This window comes from Nuphar pumila, chromosome 5 (genome assembly GCF_984573655.1).
Source record: "Nuphar pumila chromosome 5, dmNupPumi1.hap1.1, whole genome shotgun sequence".
Taxonomy (NCBI): Eukaryota; Viridiplantae; Streptophyta; class Magnoliopsida; order Nymphaeales; family Nymphaeaceae; genus Nuphar; species Nuphar pumila.
In genome coordinates, this window is record NC_143253.1 from 133,070,238 (window position 1) to 133,094,157 (window position 23,920).

The 23,920-nt window shown below is 38.8% G+C and overlaps 1 protein-coding gene across 1 annotated transcript; it reads right to left on the bottom strand.

The window, feature by feature from the left end:
* Positions 1 to 2,918: 2,918 nt before the first annotated feature.
* LOC149838812 (alpha-L-fucosidase 2-like) lies at positions 2,919 to 22,922 on the bottom strand. The gene is made up of 10 exons (XM_090006821.1): positions 22,651 to 22,922; positions 22,233 to 22,378; positions 16,741 to 17,699; positions 15,297 to 15,429; positions 13,160 to 13,318; positions 6,907 to 7,131; positions 6,645 to 6,746; positions 6,269 to 6,404; positions 3,624 to 3,819; positions 2,919 to 3,483 (listed from the first exon to the last, which is right to left on the bottom strand). Exons 1-10 carry the CDS (start codon positions 22,859 to 22,861, stop codon positions 3,177 to 3,179), a joined length of 2,574 nt encoding a protein of 857 aa, XP_089862947.1. The 5' UTR covers positions 22,862 to 22,922; the 3' UTR covers positions 2,919 to 3,176.
* Positions 22,923 to 23,920: the final 998 nt, after the last annotated feature.

Genomic DNA, 23,920 nt, shown 5'->3' on the forward strand with positions numbered 1-23,920 from the left:
TTTTTACCCTTAACTGTTTCTCTATTTTCTCACCTCTCTTCTCCAGCTTGTAAAATCCCACGTAACATCTTCTCCATTGACCTGCATGAGCCTCCAGGCTCCAGGTTTAGAATTCACTACCCCTTTTCGCCCTTTCTCATTGGTATGCTTTTCTCTTTCTCTCTCCAACTTAGTTTTGTTTCTAAATGGATCTACTCTTAAGCTCACCTGATCCAATTCGTATGCACTGAAATGGGTTTTATTTGAAGAGAGAGAGAGAGAGAGAGAGAGAGAGAGTATAATAAATGAAGAAGATGAGAGAAAAGGTGGGCACTGTAAATAAAGAAAGGTGATTTAAATTACTGAGGGTTAAATAGGTAAAAAAAGATTATTAACCATATTTAGGTTGAGGATATTCAGCACAGGTATACAATTGACTAAAAGGGGATAAAATAAAGTATGTATTTGAAATATCATTTTTTTTTGTTATGAATATAAATTATACTAAAAAACTAGTTATGTTTTTGTAGATAGCTCTTAATATTTTTAATTAATAAAATAGAATTTTTAAGTATTTTAATTTTAAAAGCTTTTTTTTTAAATAATGTCGAGGGCCTCAAATGAAAAAAAATATATAACGCTTATATTTTACACGCTGAGCACCTCCAATGTTTCCCCATGCTGAGGGCTTCCAATGAAAAAAAAAATATCGAGAAATATGAGCTTTCAATGAAATATGCTTAGCGTCTCAACTTCTCTCGAGGGAAGCAGGTCATGCTGAAAATGAACGTTTTTGCTCATGCGGACATCGTGGCCGTCTGTTTGCATTTTGGATGAATGCCACGTGGTTTTGTTGACTTTTGAACTTTTTAAAATGCAAATCGGATGGCCACGATGTCAGCATGAGCAAAAACGCTCATTTTGAGCATGACCTGATCTGCTTCCTCTCTCGAGCTGCTGTATATATGAGTAGTTCCGGATTATGTCCATGCTGCAGATTGCTAATCACACAGCGATTTGACAAGATCCGCTCTAGTGGGCTCGGCTCATTTACCAATTGATCGAGCTTTTGAGTACTTCAAAGAGAAACAAAAAAATGAGCTTGCTTGTGTAAAATAATGTATGCTAATTATTATTATTATTATTATATAGGATTCGTGCTAAATATGGTGCGGTGCTAAATAAAATATTTTATCAGATTTTTTATTTTTTTTAAATATGACCGTACAGGTGTGTAAATCACGATTGATTTACTAGAAATATACACTTGGATCGTGCATTTTGAATGGAACAAATAGCATTTGAAAATTTGAAAGTGTATGAAAATTGTAGGCCTGTTAATTTTTGAAACCTTATAAAAACCTATCTATGCATAAAATCAAATCCTTCAAGAACTGATTCCTATAAAAACAAACATATATCACATCTGTATGGTTAGAATTTTGAAAAAATACAAAAAATCTGATAAAATGTTTCATTTAGCAATGTGCCAATTTAATAGGTTTTTGTTATATATATATATATATATATATATATATATATATGTGTGTGTGTGTGTGAGTAACAGTGGACTGTTTTCTGCTCAGGCTATCAGCGGTGCTCCTTTTTTGCACAAAATAGGTATTTAGAGGCAGTCAGGAATTACCTACTTTGCATGATTTTTCACAATTTTGTGCAAAATCAGACACTTTTGGACTGTCCAAGCGTCCCACCATTGGGTGTCCACTATTATGCCCAATAATATATATATATATAGAGAGAGAGAGAGAGTAATGGGTATATGCTAAATAGATTTTCAACTCTTCGTGTTTTTTTCGCAATTCTAACCCCATAAATGTGTTGGGCATGGTCAATTTACAAGGAATCCACACCTAGATCATGTGTTTTGGATGAAAAAAATGATATTTGGAACCTCAAATTTACAAAGATTTTGGACCGTTGATTTTTTGAATGTTATAAAAACCCACCCATGCTAACACTTTAAGAGCTGATACCTATAAAATCAAGTAAATATATACAGTCAGAATTTAAAAATAAAATAACCTGAAAGACTCATTTAACACGTTTCATTTAGCCTGTACTCATTACTCTCTCTCTCTCTCTTTATATATAGATATAGATATATATTGTATTCTTTTATTTATATATTACAAATAAAATATATACATATTTTATCTATGCAAGCTCACCTAAGCCTCGTCTAGCCGAACACCCTATGTTTGGGCTGGACTCACGAGTTGCTCATGACTCAGCTCGCCAGTTATGCGAACAGATCATGAATGAGCTGAACCGAGCCGATTCATGCACTGCTCAGTTCGCTTACCAGCCCTAGCACGGACATGTATATGTTTAATAAATAGTTTATACGAAATTGTATTTAATATTTGCATAAAATTCTGCTTTTAAGGACATATTTATGAAAACTGGAGGTTAATTCTTTTATTAATAAGAACAGCGTCCTACGGTGTTCCACCCCTTCGCATGTAGTGGTGTCCGAAATACTTGGGACAAAAACTAAAAAAAATAAAGAACACCTAAAACAAAAGCTCTGACTTGTCCAAGACACCTCTGATCCCAACCAGTACTGTCCAGACAGAACTGTTCTAAACAGCCCTGTGGACGAAATCAAACAGGAAGTGCTCAGGAATCCATTTAGGCTGAAACTGTCTGTGGGAGAGATAAAACAGAACATTATTGATGCCATTAAGGTCAGGGTAGCACTCTGCTTTTGTCTCGTCACCCATTTGTCTAATTCAGTTGATATTTTGCCAAGAACAAATCTAAATCTTGTCATGTTCCAGCTGCAAACAGGAAAAAAGAATACACAGCAGAAACTTTCCCTCGTCTTTTACAACTGTACTTTGCATATACTAAAAACATGTACATTTAACTGCAGCCAAAATACATCATTTAACGGATGGACTGAAAAGTAAAAGGAATTTAATGAAAAAAAACTCAATTATCAAAAACCAGTTCCTGCAATAAGTACATCAATGGGGACAAATTTCTTCAATAATTTACTGTCTAAAGACAGTATGGAGAACTCAAAAAAAAAAGGAAGAAAAACCTCCTTGAGGTTAACAAAATTATTGAGCCGATGAAATATACCAGCCTCTTTCTGCACGTATATGGGATATCAAAAGCATTTGCTTTAAGTGTGAAACCAGACTGAATGATGCAACTGGACAAAAATCAGCTTAAGAAAGAACAGCCGTTTTGATACACTTCAGTTCTTTGCTGAACGTGTATGTATAGCTAGAATTTAAGTTAGCAGTCACAACAGCCCCATGGTAATGCAATCTTCTTGTCACATTGTGATTCTTGACCCGGAGAGTTGCTTTATGAAGCTCCCCTTCCCTCCAGCTAACATTGACTGTCACACCCCCTCGAGCCTTCAATCCCTCAACATTGCCATTGGCCCATTTATCTCTTGGAAGTGCAGGCAGTAGAAAAAGATCCTTTTCGGTACTCTGCACAAGCATTTCTGCCACTGCAGCTGTAAACCTGTTGTTCACAACCACATGAACGAGCTCAGAAATCCCTGCCGGACAATATATTTTCATGATTTCCTAATTCATAGGTAGGCTCCATTGAATGCTTAATTTGTAACAGTGGGAGACCCAGAAGGATATAAAAAGTTTTACCCGAAATTGGCATCAATTTGGAATGGAGGATGTGCAGTAAACAAGTTGCTGTAAACACCGCCTAAGAAATCTCCTTCATGATCAGGATCAACCAAATTTATCAGTTTAAATATCAACTTGTATGCATGCTCACTACTACGAAGACGTGCCCACAAAGCCATCTTCCAAGCGGTAGACCAGCCAGGGCCCTCATCCCCTGGCAACATTAAACACAAGAACATGATTTAGGAATAAAATGAAATTGGGGTGTGTGCAAAGCTTTCATATAACTTGCAAGTAATGTAGAGTATAAATAAAGGAATTCAACATGGTATGGATCATGGTTGCCAGTTGAGGAAGCGGGAGCGGGAAGCGATACGGGAAGCGGGAGCGGGAAGCGAGGCACTTTTAAAATTTTAGGAAGCGGGGAAGCGTGGGACCACTTAGGAGCGATTCGGGAAGTGTCTCGGAAGCGACCTAGGAAGCGTCTCGGAAGCGAGGGGGAAGCGAAAAAAATAAAAATAAAAAATAAAAAATACAAAAAAAACGAAAAAAAAAACAGGGGAAGCGTGGGGGAAGCGTGATGGGAAGCGTGCTTCCCATTAAAGGGAAGCGCGTCCCCCATTAAAGGGAAACGCGTCCCCCATTAAAGGGAAACGCGCTTCCCAAAAAAGGGGGACGCTTCCCCCCACGCTTCGGAAGCGCGAGGTTTCGCGCTTCGGGGAAGCGCGCTTCCCCTTTTAGCTAGGCGCTTCCGGTAACCCTGGTATGGATGTTCATCAGAATATTTATTCAATTAGTTCTAGAATCTCAAATCAGAACCATGGAAGGCATTCGGCAATTATTCAGTAATTCCCACCAATAAATTCACTTTACGAGTCATGCTGCAGCAAGGAATTAGGTGTAGGGTTTTTCTGTTTATCTTTAATCTCTCACAAGTAATTCCTGTCAGATATATCCAGCATGGCATACACACTATGCAGTATACAAAGATTGGGCCGACTATACTACTTCCGAGGCATGCAGGAACACGTGTGTGCATGTGTGAATGCAGAGAGAGAGAGAGATGATTGCAGTTTAAAATGTTTTCATTCTCTTGAAAATGGATTATATGACCTCTTGGCCCACCTAAACACTAAATGAACAATGTTGGGCAAAGTGACAAGTAAACCATTTTTTTATATTTTAAGACTGATTTTGCCAGGTTTCGTTTGTAAAGTTCAAGGAAAATAGAAAAGTTGTACATGAGAGGAAAAACAGGAAGAATAATAAAAATTTGCCAAAAACATAAGGATAAAGAAAATGAAAATTATGTAAAAAAATAATATCAATGTATTGGGTACCAGCAAATAATATCAAGCACATTTTACATATTTTACTATAACAATGTATTGGGTACCAGTTAGACTATTAACATCAAGTCATAAGATATCATTTACCGACAGGTGAAGTATGAACTTAAGTGCCCAGATATGACTAGAAAATCAAGCGGTTATCAACTAGAAGTTCATAAGTTTCTTACAGCTGTCCAATCCCATAGCTCACGCATGGAAAGGCCATAATCCAAGCAAGCACTTAAAGGGAAAGTATCTGCCGTAGTTGAACTAGGAAATGGATCTGCCCCAACTTTGACAATTGAATTTGATACCTACAAATTCTCTCCACGGCCATGAGTTGTAATTTAGGATTTGGCTTTTAATCGATAAGTAGATCTAAAACCCACAGATTTTCCCATGGTCGTGAACAGCTCCTTCAGGTCCCTGCCAAGCTGCAACTTTCTCATTCAAGGTAGGTGCAACACACCTGAATTAATAAAGGTTGCCATTATCACATTGTCTCTTCCATCCATCAGTTCCTCACGTCCAATTTTATCCTTTCCTAACATACTTTATTTTATTCACTGAAATTTCAGATAAATACACACACGGAGCCAAAATGCATTTGGCCCCAGAACCGTTAATCCCGCGATTGAACTGACCCCAGCGTTTCATACGATCCACTGTCCTCTTCTAACAGGCAATGCACCCACGTCACACCCGCATCCATGCAGGTGCAACACTTGGACATGGCTTCCTTTGTGTCAGGTGAAGCAAACCACACTGAGGTCCATTTCTGTCCCAAAAGTAGATTCAGCCAACCCTAACCAAGTCCAATTTTATCTAATATAATATTATATATAAATACATAAATGCAGACACATACACGTGTGTGTGTACATATATATCCGCACACCCACACCCAGTTTTTTGAAATTGTTGTGTCGCACCCTCCGCACTCGCACCTATGTGACATAGCATTTGGCAGTTGATTCTAACATCATATATTTATCTATATTTGTTTGTTTTTACTTATGTATCTACATTTATCACTATGACTATTACATCGATCTCATTTGGATATATTTTAGGAGGAAAAAGAGAAAAGAACATGGTCGCATATGAAAGAAAGCAATTAAGAAAAAATGCATTTTCATAACAGTTTGATGAACAGGCTATCTATCTGAAGAGTATCAATTAGAAGTACAAAGAAAAATTATAAATCATGCAATTAACCTGAGCTTAATATAATCAACCACTGCAGCAACTATTCCAGGATAATCAAGTTTGAGCAGAAACTTAACTTGCAAGCAGAAGGGATAAAAATACCAGGCACTTTCTGATGCATACCTCTTTTGTACAGGGAGCTTATAGCAGCTTTACACAAGTCTGGAGTCTTCTGTAGGGAAATTGAATGGCCTGGAAAAAGGCCAAATAAATGTGACAAATGCCGATGATGAACATCTGGATCCTCAAAGTCTTGGGCCTATTTTTAACATTGACAAACGGACATGTCATACAGTCTTCTAAGAAGATAACATTCCACTTCTTTGAAATAGAGATCATTACTCTCAAATAAAGCTGTTACACATGCTTCAACAGATTCAGCAAATTTTGATATGTAGCAGTATCATATTGTAAATTGTAACTCTTAACAAACAGCTGCAGGAACTTAGACAGTATAAAACAGAAACAATTAAATAATGTGCAATCCATCTTTTCTTACCCATTCCATCATTGAACCATCTCTTGCAACTTTGGGTGGGTAGAGCTTTAAGCATGCCAATCTGATCTTCTTGATGAAATCATCTTCATTTCTTCCCAAAACCTATCAATGCCACCATGTCAAGTAACTTGTAAAGCATGCCCTAACATTTAAATGTTATACACTTATTATAAAGTACCAAAACAATCCAAAGAAAATAATGTGGGTTCGTCTAATCATTCTGAAATGATAGAATAAAGAAACTGTAATGCATAAAGGGTACCTCTGCAGCAGAAACCATAGCAGAAAAAACTTCTCTTATAATTGCCATGTCCATGGTTGTTGCATAGCTTACACTTGCTTTCTTACCATCTGGTGCAATAAATTCATGCTCTGGAGAAGTTGATGGGTTAGTTACCAAATATCCTCCTGGACCCTCCACTAGCCAGTCCCAAAGAAAAGATGCACATCCTTCCAAAAGGGGATATGCTTTCTTTTCTAGGAAAGCCTGCCAGGAGATGAAACAGAATAAAAAATCATCTAGTGAAAGATAATTTGAAAATTATTTAAAAAAAAAAAAGATAATTTGAGAAGACAATAAATAACTATGGTATTTCAGAAACAAGTTCCACAGTGACCCTTTGTGCTCTTTTCATTCCCTCAGTGTGGCTCAGAATAAGTTAGACATGAATATCCATCAAAAGTTATAACTTATCATATGTTTTTCACATAGTGACCACTATCCTGTAATTTGTAATATCATAATTGACCCACTCAATATTTCCTTAAATTAAAAAAAAAACTGATCCACGCTATACATATAACCAGAACCAAGCAAACTATTCTAAAGAAATGATAGAACAAAATGTGTCAAAAAGATAAGATTCATATAACAAAGATTGCCCTTTAATTTATCAACATATCATGGGAGTGACCCTCCTTAAGGAAACTATATAAAGCTTAAATCATGTAACAAGTTTGATAGCTTTTGTTTTGTGCTAGTCTTCATGACAGTTACGAACAATCTTTTTACATATATGCAAATTCTCGCAATGTCATTATTAAACAAAAAGAAAGTGGACTAATTATTATTACAGGAAGCTCCGAGTTGAATGACTTCTTAAGTAACAGATATAGATGAAGGATTTTGGTCCTTGGAGTTGAGACTGACCCTGATGAAGACTCCATGGCCTTGTAAAATATCTCACCACTTTGAAAACATGGAAATAGAAAGTTAAAAGCCAGACTTTTTGTAAACAACCTAGATAAGTACAGGGATGATGACTGAGATCTGGTTCTCAATACTGAGCAGTATCATAGTGTTACAGAATTTTAGTATCTTATATTCATGACGTGCATGATAATATGACTTGCCTGAAATATGAAATGCCCAACCATGTTTGTTAGTCGTTTAGATTTCTCATTTAATGCAAATTCTCACTCCTCAACTTCAAACATGCATGGTAACATGCTGGAGTATGGCTGATCAACATATTTATTGACATTATGATGAAGCAAATGCAGATGCAGTTCCAAGTCAGGTCTAAAAATAAGGGTCCATAACCTGGCCAGAACTTGCACAGTGATCGACTTTATAAGCTTGGTTAAATCTGGGTATGATCAGGGTAAAACAGAAAATGGACCAGATCCAACCTAGATCAGACTGATAGCCGGAAACAAATGAAACTGTAAAACCCAAGAAAAAATTTATCGGATCCGGACCCGGACCTTGATCCGACCTGGACCCTGATCCGACCCGGATGCTTAGTCGGCTGCGTGCTTATAAAAGCACGCAGCGGCAAAGGGGGAGGTTTCTTGAAACCTCCTTCCCCTCTGTTCTTCCGTCCTCTCTCTCCCCCCAACCCCCTCTCGTTTCTGCTCGTCGGAGATCCACCGCCACCGCCTCTTTCCCGTCTCCTCCCTGCATCTCTCTTGATTCTCTTGCTATCGGGATCGGAGCAGAAGACCCCCACCACTGGCGACCTCCCGTCCGGAAGCCCAGGTGTACACCCCTCTGCCGCCTCCTCTTCCTCTTTTCTTTTCTTCTTCCTTCTGTCGACCGACAGGGGCAAAAGCCCCTGCCAGTCGGTCTTTTATGGCAGAGAATGGACGTCCGGCAGGGGCTGTAGCCCCTGCCACTTTGCTGACAGGTCGGCAGGGGTAAAATCCCTTATGCCTGTGAGAAGGGTTCTGGCAAGGGGTTTTGGGGCCCCTGCCTACCTTTTTTATTTCACCAGGGAGGGTCGAGACCCCTCCCTGTCTCTTCTTTTATCACAGGGAGGGTCGGGCCCTCCCTGTCTCCTTTTTGTTGCGTAGGTGAGGGTTCGACCCTCCTTGCCTTTGTTTGTTGTGGGGAAGGGCTCGAGCCCTCCCTGCCTTCAAGCTACGCAGAGGAAGGTTCGACCCTCTCTGCCTTCGTAGTACGCAGGAGGGGTCGAGCCCCCTCCTCGGTCCCTTTGATGTTAGGGGAGGGGTTGAGCCCCTCCCTGCTTGTTTGTTGCACAGGGAAGGGGTCGACCCCCTCCCTGCTTCCGTGTTTCGCTGGGAAGGGGCCGAGACCCTTTTCCTCCCTCTTTTGGTCAGGGGAGGGGTCAAGCCCCCTCCTTGCACCCTCGTTGTTCAGGAGAGGGGTTGAGCCCCCTCCCTGCTCCATCTTTTCTAGCATCAGGCAGGGGCTTCGCCCCCTGCCTGTTTGCGTGTTCGTCAGGCAGGGGTCAAGCCCTTGCCTCTTTGCGTATTCGGCAGGCAGGAGCGAAGCCCCCCTGCCTCCCCCTTTGTGGCTAGTAGACAAGGGCCTCGCTCCTGCCTCTTTGCTCTTTCGGCAGGCAGGGCGAAGCCTCCCTCGTTGTCTTCTTCAGGCAATGGTGCAACCCCCTGCCTCCTTGTTTCTCGCTGACAGCAGGTCAGTAGGGGCTCGCAGCCCCTGCCCCTGCTTCTTACACTTAAAGCAGGTTTTCAGAGGCACGCTGCCCCTGCCTCTTTCACGACAGAACAGAGGCAGTGCCCATGTCTTCTCTACCTTTCTGATTGAGATATCATGTTGACGTCTCGCTTTTGCAGCTCATACGATAGATCCCGCTCGCGCCCCGCGACCCGAGCCGTCAATCGCTTACACCCGCAGACGCCAGCAGGCTCACAACTCTCCGAGGTAGGAGAAGATTGCATAGAGGACTTGGACAATTGAATTGAGTTCAATTAACTAAAAAGGATAATTAAATAAATATATATGCATATATATATATATATATATATATATATATATATATATTTTATACGAGTACGCATTTAACTCAAGGATGCGATTTCGCCATCCTTGTCCTTTACTTTTTGTCATGTCTTTACTTTGTCGTTGTGTTTTGCGCTCAGGCTCCTGCTTTTGCAAATATTTCATTATTGCTTTGTTATTGCAGATGACGCTCAAGTTTTCGCTCATTGCATGTTCTATAAAAAACATCCTTGTAGAGGCTGCAAGAGACATTTATCACTCTTTTTCGTGCGACAAGATTTCAGTCGGGAGCTTAACGATACATCTCTGTCTAAGGAGAGGGATCCCTAGCAGGGATCCTGGCTTTTCGAGTGAGCAATCCTGCAAAGTAGACTTGAGAATTTAGAGAGCTGTGCAAAAGCATCAAAGACTGCCCAAATCAAAGTATTTGGAAGAATGTGTATTGGCTGGTTCCGTTCGTCTATTCGACATATCTCAGGTAACCCCGAATTGAAGCTTGAGCAAACTTCTTAGCGGAGGGTTCTGTTAAGAAAGTCGTATCCTGTCTATCGAAGTCGGTATCGAGTCATGCGAGACATGTAGATACCACGATAGTGGATGAGATTCTAGAAATCGCATGCCAAATGTTGGTAAAAGCTATTAGCTATTTCAAAAGATAAAAAATGTCAAAAGTAAAGTTTGAGAAACATTACATCTTTGTGAAACACGTTTGTTGAGACTCCTATTGAGGAACTATACCTCTTTCATTCTAGAGTACTTGTAATCGTGCATTACACGCTAGTACTGCGATGATCGGATGAGACGGTCGTGCGACCTCGAACAGTGCTAAATGCATAATATTGTAAACACATAAAAATTGGATCGCCTTCACAGGTAAGATGCTCATTTGGTCAAAAGACCAGAGCATATAGAATGAGTCGTCAGTTAATTTATCCATGACGCACTCATTCGCTTATTGTAGTTTATCAAGAGAGGATAGAACGATACACACTCCAATGGACAGGTTGTTAACAACCACTCCACGGGCAAAGATCTGGTCTTCTCAATCATTAAAGTTAGGGAAAGGGACTACCAGACATTATCCTAGGTGATAGATCCCATGGATTTCTGCAGAAGTAGACGCGTCCGTTGCCAAGTACCTGCCTTTGGGGAATCCTCTCTCGGCTAAAGTCGTTCCCTTAGGAGCGGACTCAACTAGTTATTCGAGTTATTGAAAATACATAGAATAACAGACGCCCGAACTAGTCTCAATTGTTTCTATGATTTGTCTGTGCGTACCTGTAGCCCAGTAATATCGAAACATAAAGTATGTTCATACTGGTTGATGGGTCATGAGACTTGTTTGTTGCGTGGTAGTTCACAACTTACGATCAAATGAATCGTCATGCTGCGTTTTGACAGTTGCACTACTTACCTGCTTTTAACTGCTTACCTGTTTTGAACGACTTACCTGTTTAACTGAATATCTGATTTAAATTGCTTAGCATGCTGAATTAAATGTACTTAATTCAGTTTCATGTAGTTTCTCTTGTTCACCTACTAGTTTTTCGCAAAACTAACTCATTCTATGGGTACAGGTGATGATTAGGTACACCACGCGCAATGGCGCGATGGCAAGATGACTTCAAGATTTCTTTTTCCTGCTCTTAGCTAGCATCTTGAAAGTTTTTGGGTTTTGTCACGGATTTTCCTTTGGATATCCGAATTTTGTACTATTTGAGAACTTCTTTAAATGAAAGTAGTTTTTCCAAGTGTTTTGCAAGTATCATGTGTAGTGAGTTTTGGTTCTTTTAGCTAACGTGCCCAAAGTTGTCAGCTTGCCTTTCTAAATTCAACAAAAGAATTATCTTCCATTGATTACATAAACAAACTCTAAAAGGAAAGAGATTTTCTTACGGTCTCTTGCCTGTTTTCTGAAAGGTTCGCAAGTTTGAAATTTTGGGGCGTTACAGAAACTGCACATGGAAATGAACAGATTCAATTCCATGCACACAAACAATGGATCAAAACAATGACCCGATCTTCATTGGACATCTGAACCACCATTCCCTCATATAGAACTCACAAAATGTATAGTTTTGTTTATTAGTGGAATAAATATCAACAAACTTACTAATCTATTACTCCTAGAGCCTGATCTACACTTGGGCTCCTTCCGGTCCCCTTGAACATTCATGGCATTTGGCCTTGTTGCCTACTCAGAGATTGAATCAGTTACCCGCTGCCTGAATCTACAGTAATTCTATCTGTACTGGCACTGAATTCCTCAAGCAATCATAACCAGCATACTGTTGTTTGGTCCAGTGAATGAAGTAATATGGATTAATCATAAAGGTCCTAGACCCAGCATCTCCATACTGCTGACTACAGATGACGCAAAAGTCATTTGCACTAGGGTCAGACCCATCCCTATAAATCCACTGTAAAATGTAATTTTGAGAACTATAAAACATAAGGCTGTAAAACATAGATATTTTCTAACACTCTGCGACAAAGTTGTTGAGGATTGCAACAAACATGACGTGATCCATAAGTGGTGAATACAAAATATTAAAATAAATTTCCCATATCAGTAATGTCTAGTTGCCTTTATGTTTCAGAGACCAAGTTATCCCCAACTCAAAACTTGTCAGAGCTGTCAGAAATACAATGTGCAACACACAATTATAAACATGAGTTTGGGCATTCAGTTTAATGGTGTGACTGTGACCTTACCCATGCAGTTAGGATATGTTTTGATGATAATGATGCAATTAGGGAATGACCAAGATTAACTTCTAACATTTTTACCTTATTTCTACTTCTCAATCTCTAGCAGTAGCAATTGTTTAATCATCCAAACAGCCTAATGCAGTACCAAGATTAGTTTCAGTTACTCAATAAATGTTGTCATACAGCTCGTATATACTTTTATCCTTCTTTGGGTCCATAAGACTTGTTTGTAATGCAAGGTACATACTTCACTAAAATTTTATTCGGCCTCACAACAGATAATTTAACAATAAGATTGCAGTAAATTGCCTACTGGGCATACTCGCACATAAATGGTAGCATCGAAGAAAGAAACACTGCATTCAATGATTCCACTACCACATGCATCACATACAAAATAATGTTCATAGAAACTCCTAGCTGCAAAAATTTGTCTCAACATCTTCAGAGACTAATATAACAGAAGTCAAGAAAAATGACAAGAAAAGAAGGAAAGTATGAAAGTAAGTCATTCATCTTTCAAAGCACCCATAATGTGCAGTTTTGAATACAATAACAGATTTAAACACCATTCAAATGAAACCATATTTCATCACACCTTGTTCAGAGTGAAAGTATAATGCTCCCAAAGATGAGTGCAAAGCCATGCTCCACCCATCTGCCATAAGGCCCAAACTGGATTTCCTCGATCTGGAGAAGTTTTTGCCCAAATGTCAGAGACCTGATGAGCAACCCACCCACCAGTTTCATAGTTGACCTATGCACAAACAAGTTAAACATCACATCACATGAATCCTGCCCAGAAAGGAAATGCAATTCAAAATAAGAAAAGCACTGTTGGATTTTCTCAGCATTCATTAAAAAGGAAACATCATGCCATAAGTTTCATAAATCACATATAGGAATATAAAAATGCACTTGACAAATTTCTTCTGTCTGATAGTAAAACCCAACAAAAAGAGGCATGAAAAAATGAGCCTAGAACATCTTGTATAAGAAAATGGTTAACAAAAATATAGGTAATATACAAAAGAACCATGCATGAGAATCATTACAAGTTGCAATATGCATAATACAACCATTTCTACAATACAATAAATTCTTAATCACAGTATTTCATTTCAGTATCATATAAATTAAGTAATTATCTAATCCTGAATATCCAACCCTAGATCCATTTGCAAAGTGTCAAACAGAAACATCAAAATTAATATACAAGTCTACAAAGTTTTGAACATGTTAATAGAATGATGCACCTCTACCACAAATATGCACAAATGATTCCAATGGTGCCATTCTTTTGAGAACTTCCTGATGGTTCCACTTGTCCAACAAGACTTTATAAAGACATCTTTACTTACCTAGTGAATGAAATTCTAATACCACATACTATTATAAGTAGCATACTTTTTAGGTTTGATACAATGCCAAATTATAATGGAAATGGAACAGACCATAGTTACCAGGAAGTGAAATGGATACGGGAAGTGATGCATGAAGCAGAAGCGGGAAAGCAAGTGTTAAAAAGTACTGTGAAGCGGGATTCATTTTGGAAGCGCGTAAGGAGTGAAAAAGGAAAACTTAAAGGAAACGAGCGGGAAATTGGGGGGGGGGGGGGAGGGTGGGGGAGGCATGGGGGAAGTGGGGAAAAACAAATATTGACATGCACCAAAAACAAGGGAGAAGCAAGGAGAAAATGATGGAAAAACGTGAGGGAAGCAATTTGAGAAGCGAGTGGAAGTGTGTATCCCGCAAAGGAGCACGCTTCCTATTTATGAGAAGCGAGTTTTCCCCACGTTTCCAACTTCAAAATTGCTGCTCCTCCCTATAGGGGCGCTTCCGGTAATTGTGGAACAGATAACCCATATGATCCAAATAATCTGCTGGGCATACTCTGACATATATATATATATTTGGGGTTATTGAATGCAGGGAATTACATGGCACTACTGAGTTGGAAATCATAGGTTTTAGATTTCTTTTGTAGATTAAATCCTACGAATGTGATCTACAAGTTTTGTTTAGTGGGAAATGAGTTTTGAATCATACTATGGTACCCGGACACTCCATTTTTTCCTCCGTACCCGTGTGTCAACACGTATCCCTGTGTCGACAAGCGTCGACACCCGGACACACCATTTTACCCTCTGTACATACAAGTTTGTATTTAATTTATAATTTATAATTTATAATTATATTTTCAATTTATAACTTTATAATATATATTTTAGATATAGCATATATATTTAGATTATATTCAGTTTATTTTAAATATATTTTGTATTTATGTGATATTTAATATAATATATATATAGTCGTGTCTCCATACCCACATTTTTTGGAATTGCCGTGTTGTACCCTCTGTACCCGCACCCATACCCAGGTGACATAGGAATCATCTGATTGTGACACATAAGCAGGTGTTTTAAGGGCTTCGAAAATTAATGGTTCATAATACACTAAAATTTCATGACTCAAAAATCATATCTTTGGATCGAAATAACACAATCCAAGGTTTGATCATTAGCAAACAAACCATCCCGAACATATCTATGTGGTCAGATTGAGTCGATAAAGCTTGAACCTATGATTTCCAGCTCAATAGTTCCATATAATTCTGTGCATTCAATAACACCAAATATTAACCATATATATATAGAGAGAGAGAGAGGCACACACATATACATACATACAACAGACCGGAATTGTTATGACGGAGAATGAGGTTCACTCACCTTGGATGTTTTTCTCCCATTCACTGCAAGAGAGGACATGTAATCAAACAAGGGCTCTTGGCATTCACTAAGATCACAAGGAAGGGCAAGCCAATAATTCATTTGAAGATTGATATTTAAGTGCTGTGCGCAGCTGAAAGAAACAAATAAAGCACTGCAGTTATTCTCCACACCAAACATTGAGCAGAAATAATTAAACATGAAACTAAGAACAGACAGAATATGCAGTCATTACTTTTATAAGAGCTTTTACCAGGAAAAGAATAAAATTACAATCTATTTGAAGAATGTGAAGACAAGTTGGTCATAATGATACAAGCATGGAAAAGTGAACATGTGTCCCTCACATTTAAAGACTGTTACATTTTTTTAATATTCATGAAGTCCCCTCATGAGTAGTATCCTGGGTTTATAGCAAGCTTTTTAGGTCATTCTTGGATGGAGTGAAGGTACCTATTTTAGAATTTTTTAGGTCCTCAGTAGCACAATGTAGGCCAATTTCATTTCCTCAAGACTGTTGCTAGGAGTTCATCATCCAAAGAGGAATGTTTCCAGCTGGCACTTCACTAACAGCATCCAACTGACGATAACTATTGAATCACATGCACTACGCCATTTTAATAGCAATAAAGCAAGAAGTACAAGTTAACCAGCAAATCTTGCTTTCTCTGAGGAGTTCTCTTACAGTTCTTTAGCTCACACTGATGATTATTTCCAGCAAGCATCTCACTAACTTCATCAGTTGCAACTATTGGATTTTATGCACTGTGGCATCTCAAATTGCAGTTAATGAAAGCAAAACCATGCTCCTAAATACATGAAGATTAAATTTTGAGCATCAAAATAATGAAATATCTAATGAAAGACATCAACATCCACCAGTTAAAAACTCATGCTTGACCTTCAATAGTAAAGGCATAAAAGGTATGTTTCTAGATTAAAAAACAACACAAAGGTAAATTCACAATTTGCCCGACCAGGCTTATAGTTTTTTATTTTGGAATGGAAAGAATTTTTTTTTAACTGACAGTATGTTATGCCTCATCAGGCATTAATCTATGATAAAGTGGAAAAAAGAATGCATAAAAATATTTAACATTTGCTGAAATAAGTTGATAAAGTTTCCAAGATTGACTTTTTCTAACAATTCAAGACGCTCCAATAATTGGGCTACCTATAGGTCCTAATATGATATTAAAGAAATATGAAGAATGGACTTAGAAGTTGATATATTAGGCTCTCAACTTGAATAATTACCATCGGCATATGCATTTCAGAGGTTTTAATGCCACAGAATAAGTGCTAAATTTCTAACAAACAATTCTCATTTACTTTACAAAATGTGCGAACTTTTCTTCAGTATAACTGAGGCTCCCCAAGAACATACAAGAATGATCGGTATCAAGGAAAAAACAAGAATCAACACCATCAAGGAATAACATACTCCCATGGGGGTTCAATGTCCTTGTTCCAGATCCCCTGTAAGTTTGCAATCTGAGTTCCAGGCCTTGAACATGATATGAGCAAATACCGACCATAATGGAATAGAAGTGTCACCAAAGATGGATCCTCATCAATTTTAAAAGACTTCACTCTGTCAGCAGTAGATAATACAACACTGTCATTTCGTGCTGCTGTAGAATTAGATTTTGACAAAAGAATGTTCTTTTTATTATCAAATGCATCGCCATTCATTTCAGAAGTCTGATGAACGACATGGGAAGATATATGTACTGCATCATCTTTGCATGCTTTGGTACTTTTAGAAAGCTGAAGTGAAACACGATGAAAGAGTCTCTGGTAGTCTTCCAAGTGGCCTGCATAAAGTTCTGAATAGGGAATCTTTCTAGCAGAATCAATTGTAGTCACACATGATGCAGTTGGATCCTTTGTAGAGTCGGAAGGCTTGACAAAAGGCCCATTAAATGATGATGATGCTGATAAAAGCAAGACGGCCCAATCTGATCCGTGAACTTTCAATTTTTTACCATCAATGATTTGTATCACTCCATTGTCACCACCAATCTGCAAATCAAGAATGGCAGAAAACTGGATACCCTTTGGAATATCATTTGAGTAGACTTTTGGAGGTATTCTTGCTCCAGGACAACTCCCTTCAATCATAATCTGATTATCACCTTTGGCATATGAATGGTGATGCATTTTACTGTCAAAATATACTGTGAAGGAAAGGGAATCTGATTTGTTCGTTGATAATTTTGTAACAAGTACTTGATGTGGATTGGATGAGAAATGTTCCCTTGTATATTCGACACCTTGAATAACATACTTCACTTTAACTGTTGCTGTATCCAAATCAAGCTCTCTTAGATATGTGTTTGCAGCATAACCAATGTGTGAATCACCAAATTCCAGCTTGATATCACCAAGAAGCTGGTAAACCTTCACCAATGACAAGTAAAACGTCAATTTCACATAAGGCTGGATATAGACAGGGAAACTCTATTATTGCATGAGTTAAAGCAGAAGTGCAAAGCACACCACATTATACTTATATTTCAACACAAGAACATATCAAAGATGCATTCCATTTTATTTCAACACATGAACAGCTGCAGACAACAGTGCCGCCCCTGTTGCCACACAGATTTTTTTTATTAACAGTGCAAGACGACATTAATTCATTTGAACTCTTTTTGCATCTCAAGTGCTCAATAAGGCTTAGCAGAATCCTTAATGGAGTTATTAAAAAAAAAACTTGCCCCCAAGAGGGGTTAGAGTAGTGGGGTGTGGACTTGGCTGCTAGACGGGCAGTCAAGGTTTGATTCCCATGGGTGTCACCCTTCTGTGCAATCCGACGCCCAACATGGGCCCCGGCCCCGGGGGCGAGGGTCCTAGCCTCAGAGTTTTATTCCACCAGTAGGTATGGCAGGTTGAGCCAGCCCAACCAGGTATTCGTGTCGGTCATGGTTTGTTCGGGTTATAAATAGAAAAAAAAAATCTGTTATCAATTGTTGCTATAATTTGCATTAAAACTGCCACTATGTTTTTTTTTTTATAGGCAAGTTGGGGTTAGGCAGACCCCTACCAGTTATACAGGGATACCATTGGGATTCTAACTTGCAACGTCCCAACACAAGGTGACGTGCACTAGCTGCTCCTACCATTAAAACTGACACTATGTTTTTGCATATTCATGTTTGCAAGTCAAATATTCTTACTACATTCCCACACAATGTTGTGAAAAGCGTTGAGGCTTAGCGAGGCGCTCCACCAAAATCTGAGGCGAGGCTTAAGCCTCGAGGCGTAAAGCTTAAGCCTCAAAGTTTTTTTTTAAACTTAAAAAAACTATAAAAAATATCTAAAATTATAAATAAATAAAAATATCTTTATTGATGAAGCAACAACCAACAAGAAATAAAAAGTCTCAAATAAATACTAAAAAAATATGAGATTAACATGTAAAAATAACATTAATGCAACAACTTGATCTATGTAAGTATCTAAGAAATAAAACATGAGCATTCATTAAATAAAAAATTAACATTAACAATGAAATGCATATTAGCATTAACAATATCATGTCATAATTAGAAAATGCATTTTAGCATTAACAACCAAATGTTAATATATATATATATATATATATTAGAAAATGCATGTTTTCATTTCCATATATATAGGGTTGTGACTGCATGTAATTGCATGACTTGATTTTGCCACTAAAAGGGTTTAACGTCACATTCTAGAAGAGATTATTGCTCCTACGAAATTGAATACATTAAACAAGTTGACACAGTGATATTAATTTTCTGTGAAACAAAGCAACTAATCTCAATGACTTCATTAACGTGGTTGCTTTGAGTGTCTATTAGACTGCAAATTGGTGAACCTGCTACTAAGGGTGTCAATGGATTGGGTATGACCCGATCCTGACACATATTGGATCTTATAGGGCCAGGGTTTGGTTGCAAAGAAGGGATTCTGATTAATTATTCAGGTTGGACCCATGAGGTCCGATTATTATATGGGTTAGGTATGGTTTATAAAATTTTATACCAAACCAGGTCTGATCGGAATTTCGGTTAAGATTCTCAAATTTTCAATGTAAAATAATTAAAAATATTATTTTGCCAGGTATAGACTGGGTCTAGTTTATGTATTTTTTATCGGATTTGGGTATAGTTTTTCTTATAAAAATCCAATTAAACTTGAATCTTGATCTGATACCTACATTACTTACTTGGATTCAGGTTTGTACCCACTCATTTTAACATAGGTCTAACTGATGAATTGTGGAGTCTGATTCAGAGTTTTTTGCCCTTGCAGAAAGGGGGGGTTTGGAGACTCCCCTCGGCGTGGGTCCCTCCCCTGGCGGGGGGGGGGGGGGGGGGTCTTAGGGGGGCAGCGCCCCTCGAAAGTTTTTTTTTTTTAGGCTTATGTTTGAGACCCGGTGTCTTATGGATCAGGCCCAATTTGTTTAGGTTTAGGGTTGTCGCCCTTGCCTTGTATAAATTCTTTCTTTTCTTTCTCTCTTGTATCTGCCCTTGCCTTGTAGTAAATGCCCTTTTTACTAGCAGCTTAGTTAAAATTGCGTAAAAAAACCCTAATTTTTGGTCAAATGAGGACTTTGACCCTTGTTTGACTAAAAAAATCAAGGCATATATGCCTCGGCTTGAGGTGTGCCTCGTCTCGAGGCGTGTGCCTCAAGGTGCATATGAGGCGCACGCCTCGGGGCTGTTACGCTTTGTACATGTGCCTCAAGGCATAAAGCCCCTTGCCTTGAGGCGAGGCGCGCTTTTTTGCGCCTTGAGGCATGTTTTTAATAACATTGTTCCCACATTTTTGCAAAAACAGGCAAATTAGGTACACATTAGCTTTAGTATCTTCTCTTCTTATTATGCAGCAATGTTATTAAAAACGCGCCTCAAGGCGCAAAAAGCGCGCCTCTCCTCAAGGCAAGGGCTTTATGCCTTGAGGCGCATGCACAAAGCGCAATAGCCCCGAGGCGTGCGCCTCATATACGCCTTGAGGCGCACGCCTCGAGCAGAGGCGCGCCTCAAGCCGAGGCATATACGCCTTGAATTTTTTAGTCAAACAAGGGTCAAAGTCCTCATTTGACCAAAAATTAAAGTTTTTTTTACGCAATTTTAACTAAGCTGCTAGTAAAAAGGGCATTTACTACAAGGCAAGGGCAGATACAAGGGAGAAAGAAAAGAAAGAATTTATACAAGGCAAGGGCGACAACCCTAAACCTAAACAAATCGGGTCTGATCCATAAGACACCGGGTCTCAAACATAAGCCCAAAAAAAAATCTTCTGAGGGGCGCTGCCCCGCTAAGATCCCCCCCCCCCCCCCCCCGCCAAGGGCGGGAGCTCCACAATTCATCAGTTGGACCTATGTTAAAATGAGTGGGTACAAACCTGAATCCAAGTAAGTAATGTAGGTATCAGATCAAGATTCGGGTTTAATTGGATTTATATAAGAAAAACTATACCCAAATCCGATAAAAATTACATAAACTAGACCCAGTCCATACCTGGCAAAATAATATTTTTAATTATTTTACATTGAAAATTTGAGAATCTTAACTGAAATTCCGGTCAAACCTGGTTTGGTATAAAATTTTATAAACCATACCTAACCCATATAATAGTCGGACCTCATGGGTCCAACCTGAATAATTAATCAGAATCCCTTCTTTGCAACCAAACCCTGACCCTATAAGATCCAATATGTGTCAGCATACCCAATCCATTGACACCCTTAGTAGCAGGTTCACCAATTTGCAGTCTAATAGACACTAAAAGCAACCACGTTAATGAAGTCATTGAGATTAGTTGCTTTGTTTCACAGAAAATTAATATCACTGTGTCAACTTGTTTAATGTATTCAATTTCGTAGGAGCAATAATCTCTTCTAGAATGTGATGTTAAACCCTTTTAGTGGCAAAATCAAGTCATGCAATTACACGTAGTCACAACCCTATATATATGGAAATGAAAACATGCATTTTCTAATATATATATATATATATATATATATATATATATATATATATATATATATATATTAACATTTGGTTGTTAATGCTAAAATGCATTTTCTAATTATGACATGATATTGTTAATGCTAATATGCATTTCGTTGTTAATGTTAATTTTTTATTTAATGAATGCTCATGTTTTATTTCTTAGATACTTACATAAATCAAGTTGTTGCATTAATGTTATTTTTACATGTTAATCTCATATTTTTTTAATATTTATTTGAGATTTTTTATTTCTTGTTGGTTGTTGCTTCATCAATAAAGATATTTTTATTTATTTATAATTTTAGATATTTTTATAGTTTTTTTAAGTTTAAAAAAAAAACTTTGAGGCTTAGGCTTTACCCCTCGAGGCTTAAGCCTTGCCTCAGATTTTGGTGGAGCGCCTCGCTAAGCCTCAACGCTTTTCACAACACTGTTATGCAGTAATTAGATAAACATACAGAGACAAAGCATATCACTTTCACATCACCCACACATAGGAAAATTCATCAGGAAAATTTGGGAGTCTTATTCCCGAAAATCAACCAGCCAAAAAGAAACAAACAAGAATGAAAGAAAATAGAAGCTAAACTTTTAGAGAAGATTCATAAGAACTTGCACCAGAGTGCATAAAGTGGTAGTCTGATAATTACACAAAATGCAAGTCAAGGATGTAAGATGCGGCGATGGGTGCAATCCAAAATCAGATATAAGGCATCGAAATGGAACTAAGTTACATCCAAGACGACCCTTGAGTCAATAAAGGCACCATATCAAACGTCGATTCCATCACCATAAATTACAATCCCAACGAAACAAGCCAAAAACCATCACCCCAGCAAGACTCCTAAAGAAACAAACCCCACCACCTTCACAATTCAAATCACAAAACCCGAAAACAGAAAGCAAGATCCAACAATCATAGAGAATGGAAGAAACTCACATCGGTGGGGTGATCGTCCATATTGAATGCCGCCTGAGTTGCATCAGAAAACCGACTCTGATCAACGAGCTCTCTAACGCGAGTCAGAACAGCGGGCACGTTGGGGTTGGTATAATCTCCGGGCACCCCCGTCCACAGCGTGTCCTCTGCGATGCAACATCCAAAACAATCAAATCACACCACCCCCAACAAACCAAAACCATTTCCTCACAAAATTCTTCTTCTTCTTCTTCCAATCACCATATAACCACAAAAAACAAAACTCTCAGAGATAGAGACAGAGACAGAGAAGTTGGTTGTGAATTGTAAATCTGTTTGTTGGTTCTTAAAAAAAGGATACAGGCCCCGCAGAAGTTACTAATTTTTCTACAGCCCGTTGGTTGCTTAGAGAGAGAGAGAGAGGGGTATCCAATCCAACCGTTGAGCTGCAGCGTCTCGGTGGGGACGCCGCCCCAGACCATGGCGCCGAGGCAGCCATTGCCAATGGGCAAGGCGTCGGTCCAGTGCTTGGCGGGCTCGAGGAAGACGATCTTCAGCGCCTCCTCCGTCGTCGCCACCGCCGGCGGCCATCGGACCACCACCCATCCGTCCTCCTCCTCCCCCTCCACCACCATCTTGCCCTCCTCCATTCCTTACAATTGCCCACAAAGCAGCAGAGACCAGCGGAAAGAGGAAGCGTAGATGATGGCGGTGGTTGAGGAGTGCGGGGCTCACGGGTGCACGCGTTTTAAGCGGTGTGGGCACTAGCCGGTGAGCAATCAATGTCTTTGTCTTTGATGGGGCACTTTGTCTTTCTCTGAACAGGTTTTTATTACTGTAAGAGTGATTGTCAAGTAGTGAGAGAAAATAGAAAAGGAAGGTTTAAGAACTCTTTTTGGCCTTGGACACTTACGCCTTACGTGATTAGAAGCTTTGTCTGGTACTGTTGGTGATTGGACCAATGACAGACTCCAAAAAAAATAAAAAATAAAAAATAAAAAATAAAAAGGATTGGTGGGACCCATGTCTTTGCTTCTGCTTGTAGGTGGCTGATTCTGCAAACCAAGAAAATTGCGCCTTTTTGGTATATTTAAATGCTAAAAGCGGATCCGTTGCGTAGCGTTAGCTAGACGTCACATGAAACAGGATCAGGTCAGAGGTCGTGGATGCCGTTCATTCTTGAGATCAACGGCAACCCAAACGATTTGATAGTTTATCATATTCATTCTTTGTATATGAACAGCTTGTAAAGCAGAAAAAATGAGCGGCTAAAAAACAAGAAAAAATCATGGTGTTTGGGTTGCCGTTCATCTCGTAAATGAATGGCATCCAAAGCAATGAATATAAACTTAAAGTGTATTTTTTATGCAGCGACGCTGCCCCCATGATGCAGTGCCCCTCCTGCCACTGACAGCCACCCATCTCAACATTCTCAAGTTGGAGACCATGCCCCCATATCAACAAATGCCAAGATGGGTGTGGGTGTGTGGGCGTGTTATGTGAATGTCAGTCAAATACGTATGGTTTTATAAATAATTTCAAGTGAGCATAATATCAAAAAAAGAAAAAAAAGTTAACGGGCAATGTCACCGTGACACGTCATTGAGATTGTGAATTGTTTTTTACACGACTCGAATACACGGTAGCACTTGACACAAGACAACACTAACATGGACTATACATTGTTTTCACAATTTTTAGCAAAATTT

Coding starts and splice junctions, on each gene's coding strand:
- LOC149838812 (XM_090006821.1), bottom strand. CDS start 22,861: ATGGAGGAGGGCAAGATGGTGGTGGAGGGGGAGGAGGAGGACGGATGG. Junction 7,132..13,159: donor ATACTTTCACTCTGAACAAG/GTGTGATGAAAT, acceptor ATCTCCTGGCAG/GCTTTCCTAGAAAAGAAAGC. Junction 3,484..3,623: donor CAAATTGATGCCAATTTCGG/GTAAAACTTTTT, acceptor TGTGAACAACAG/GTTTACAGCTGCAGTGGCAG.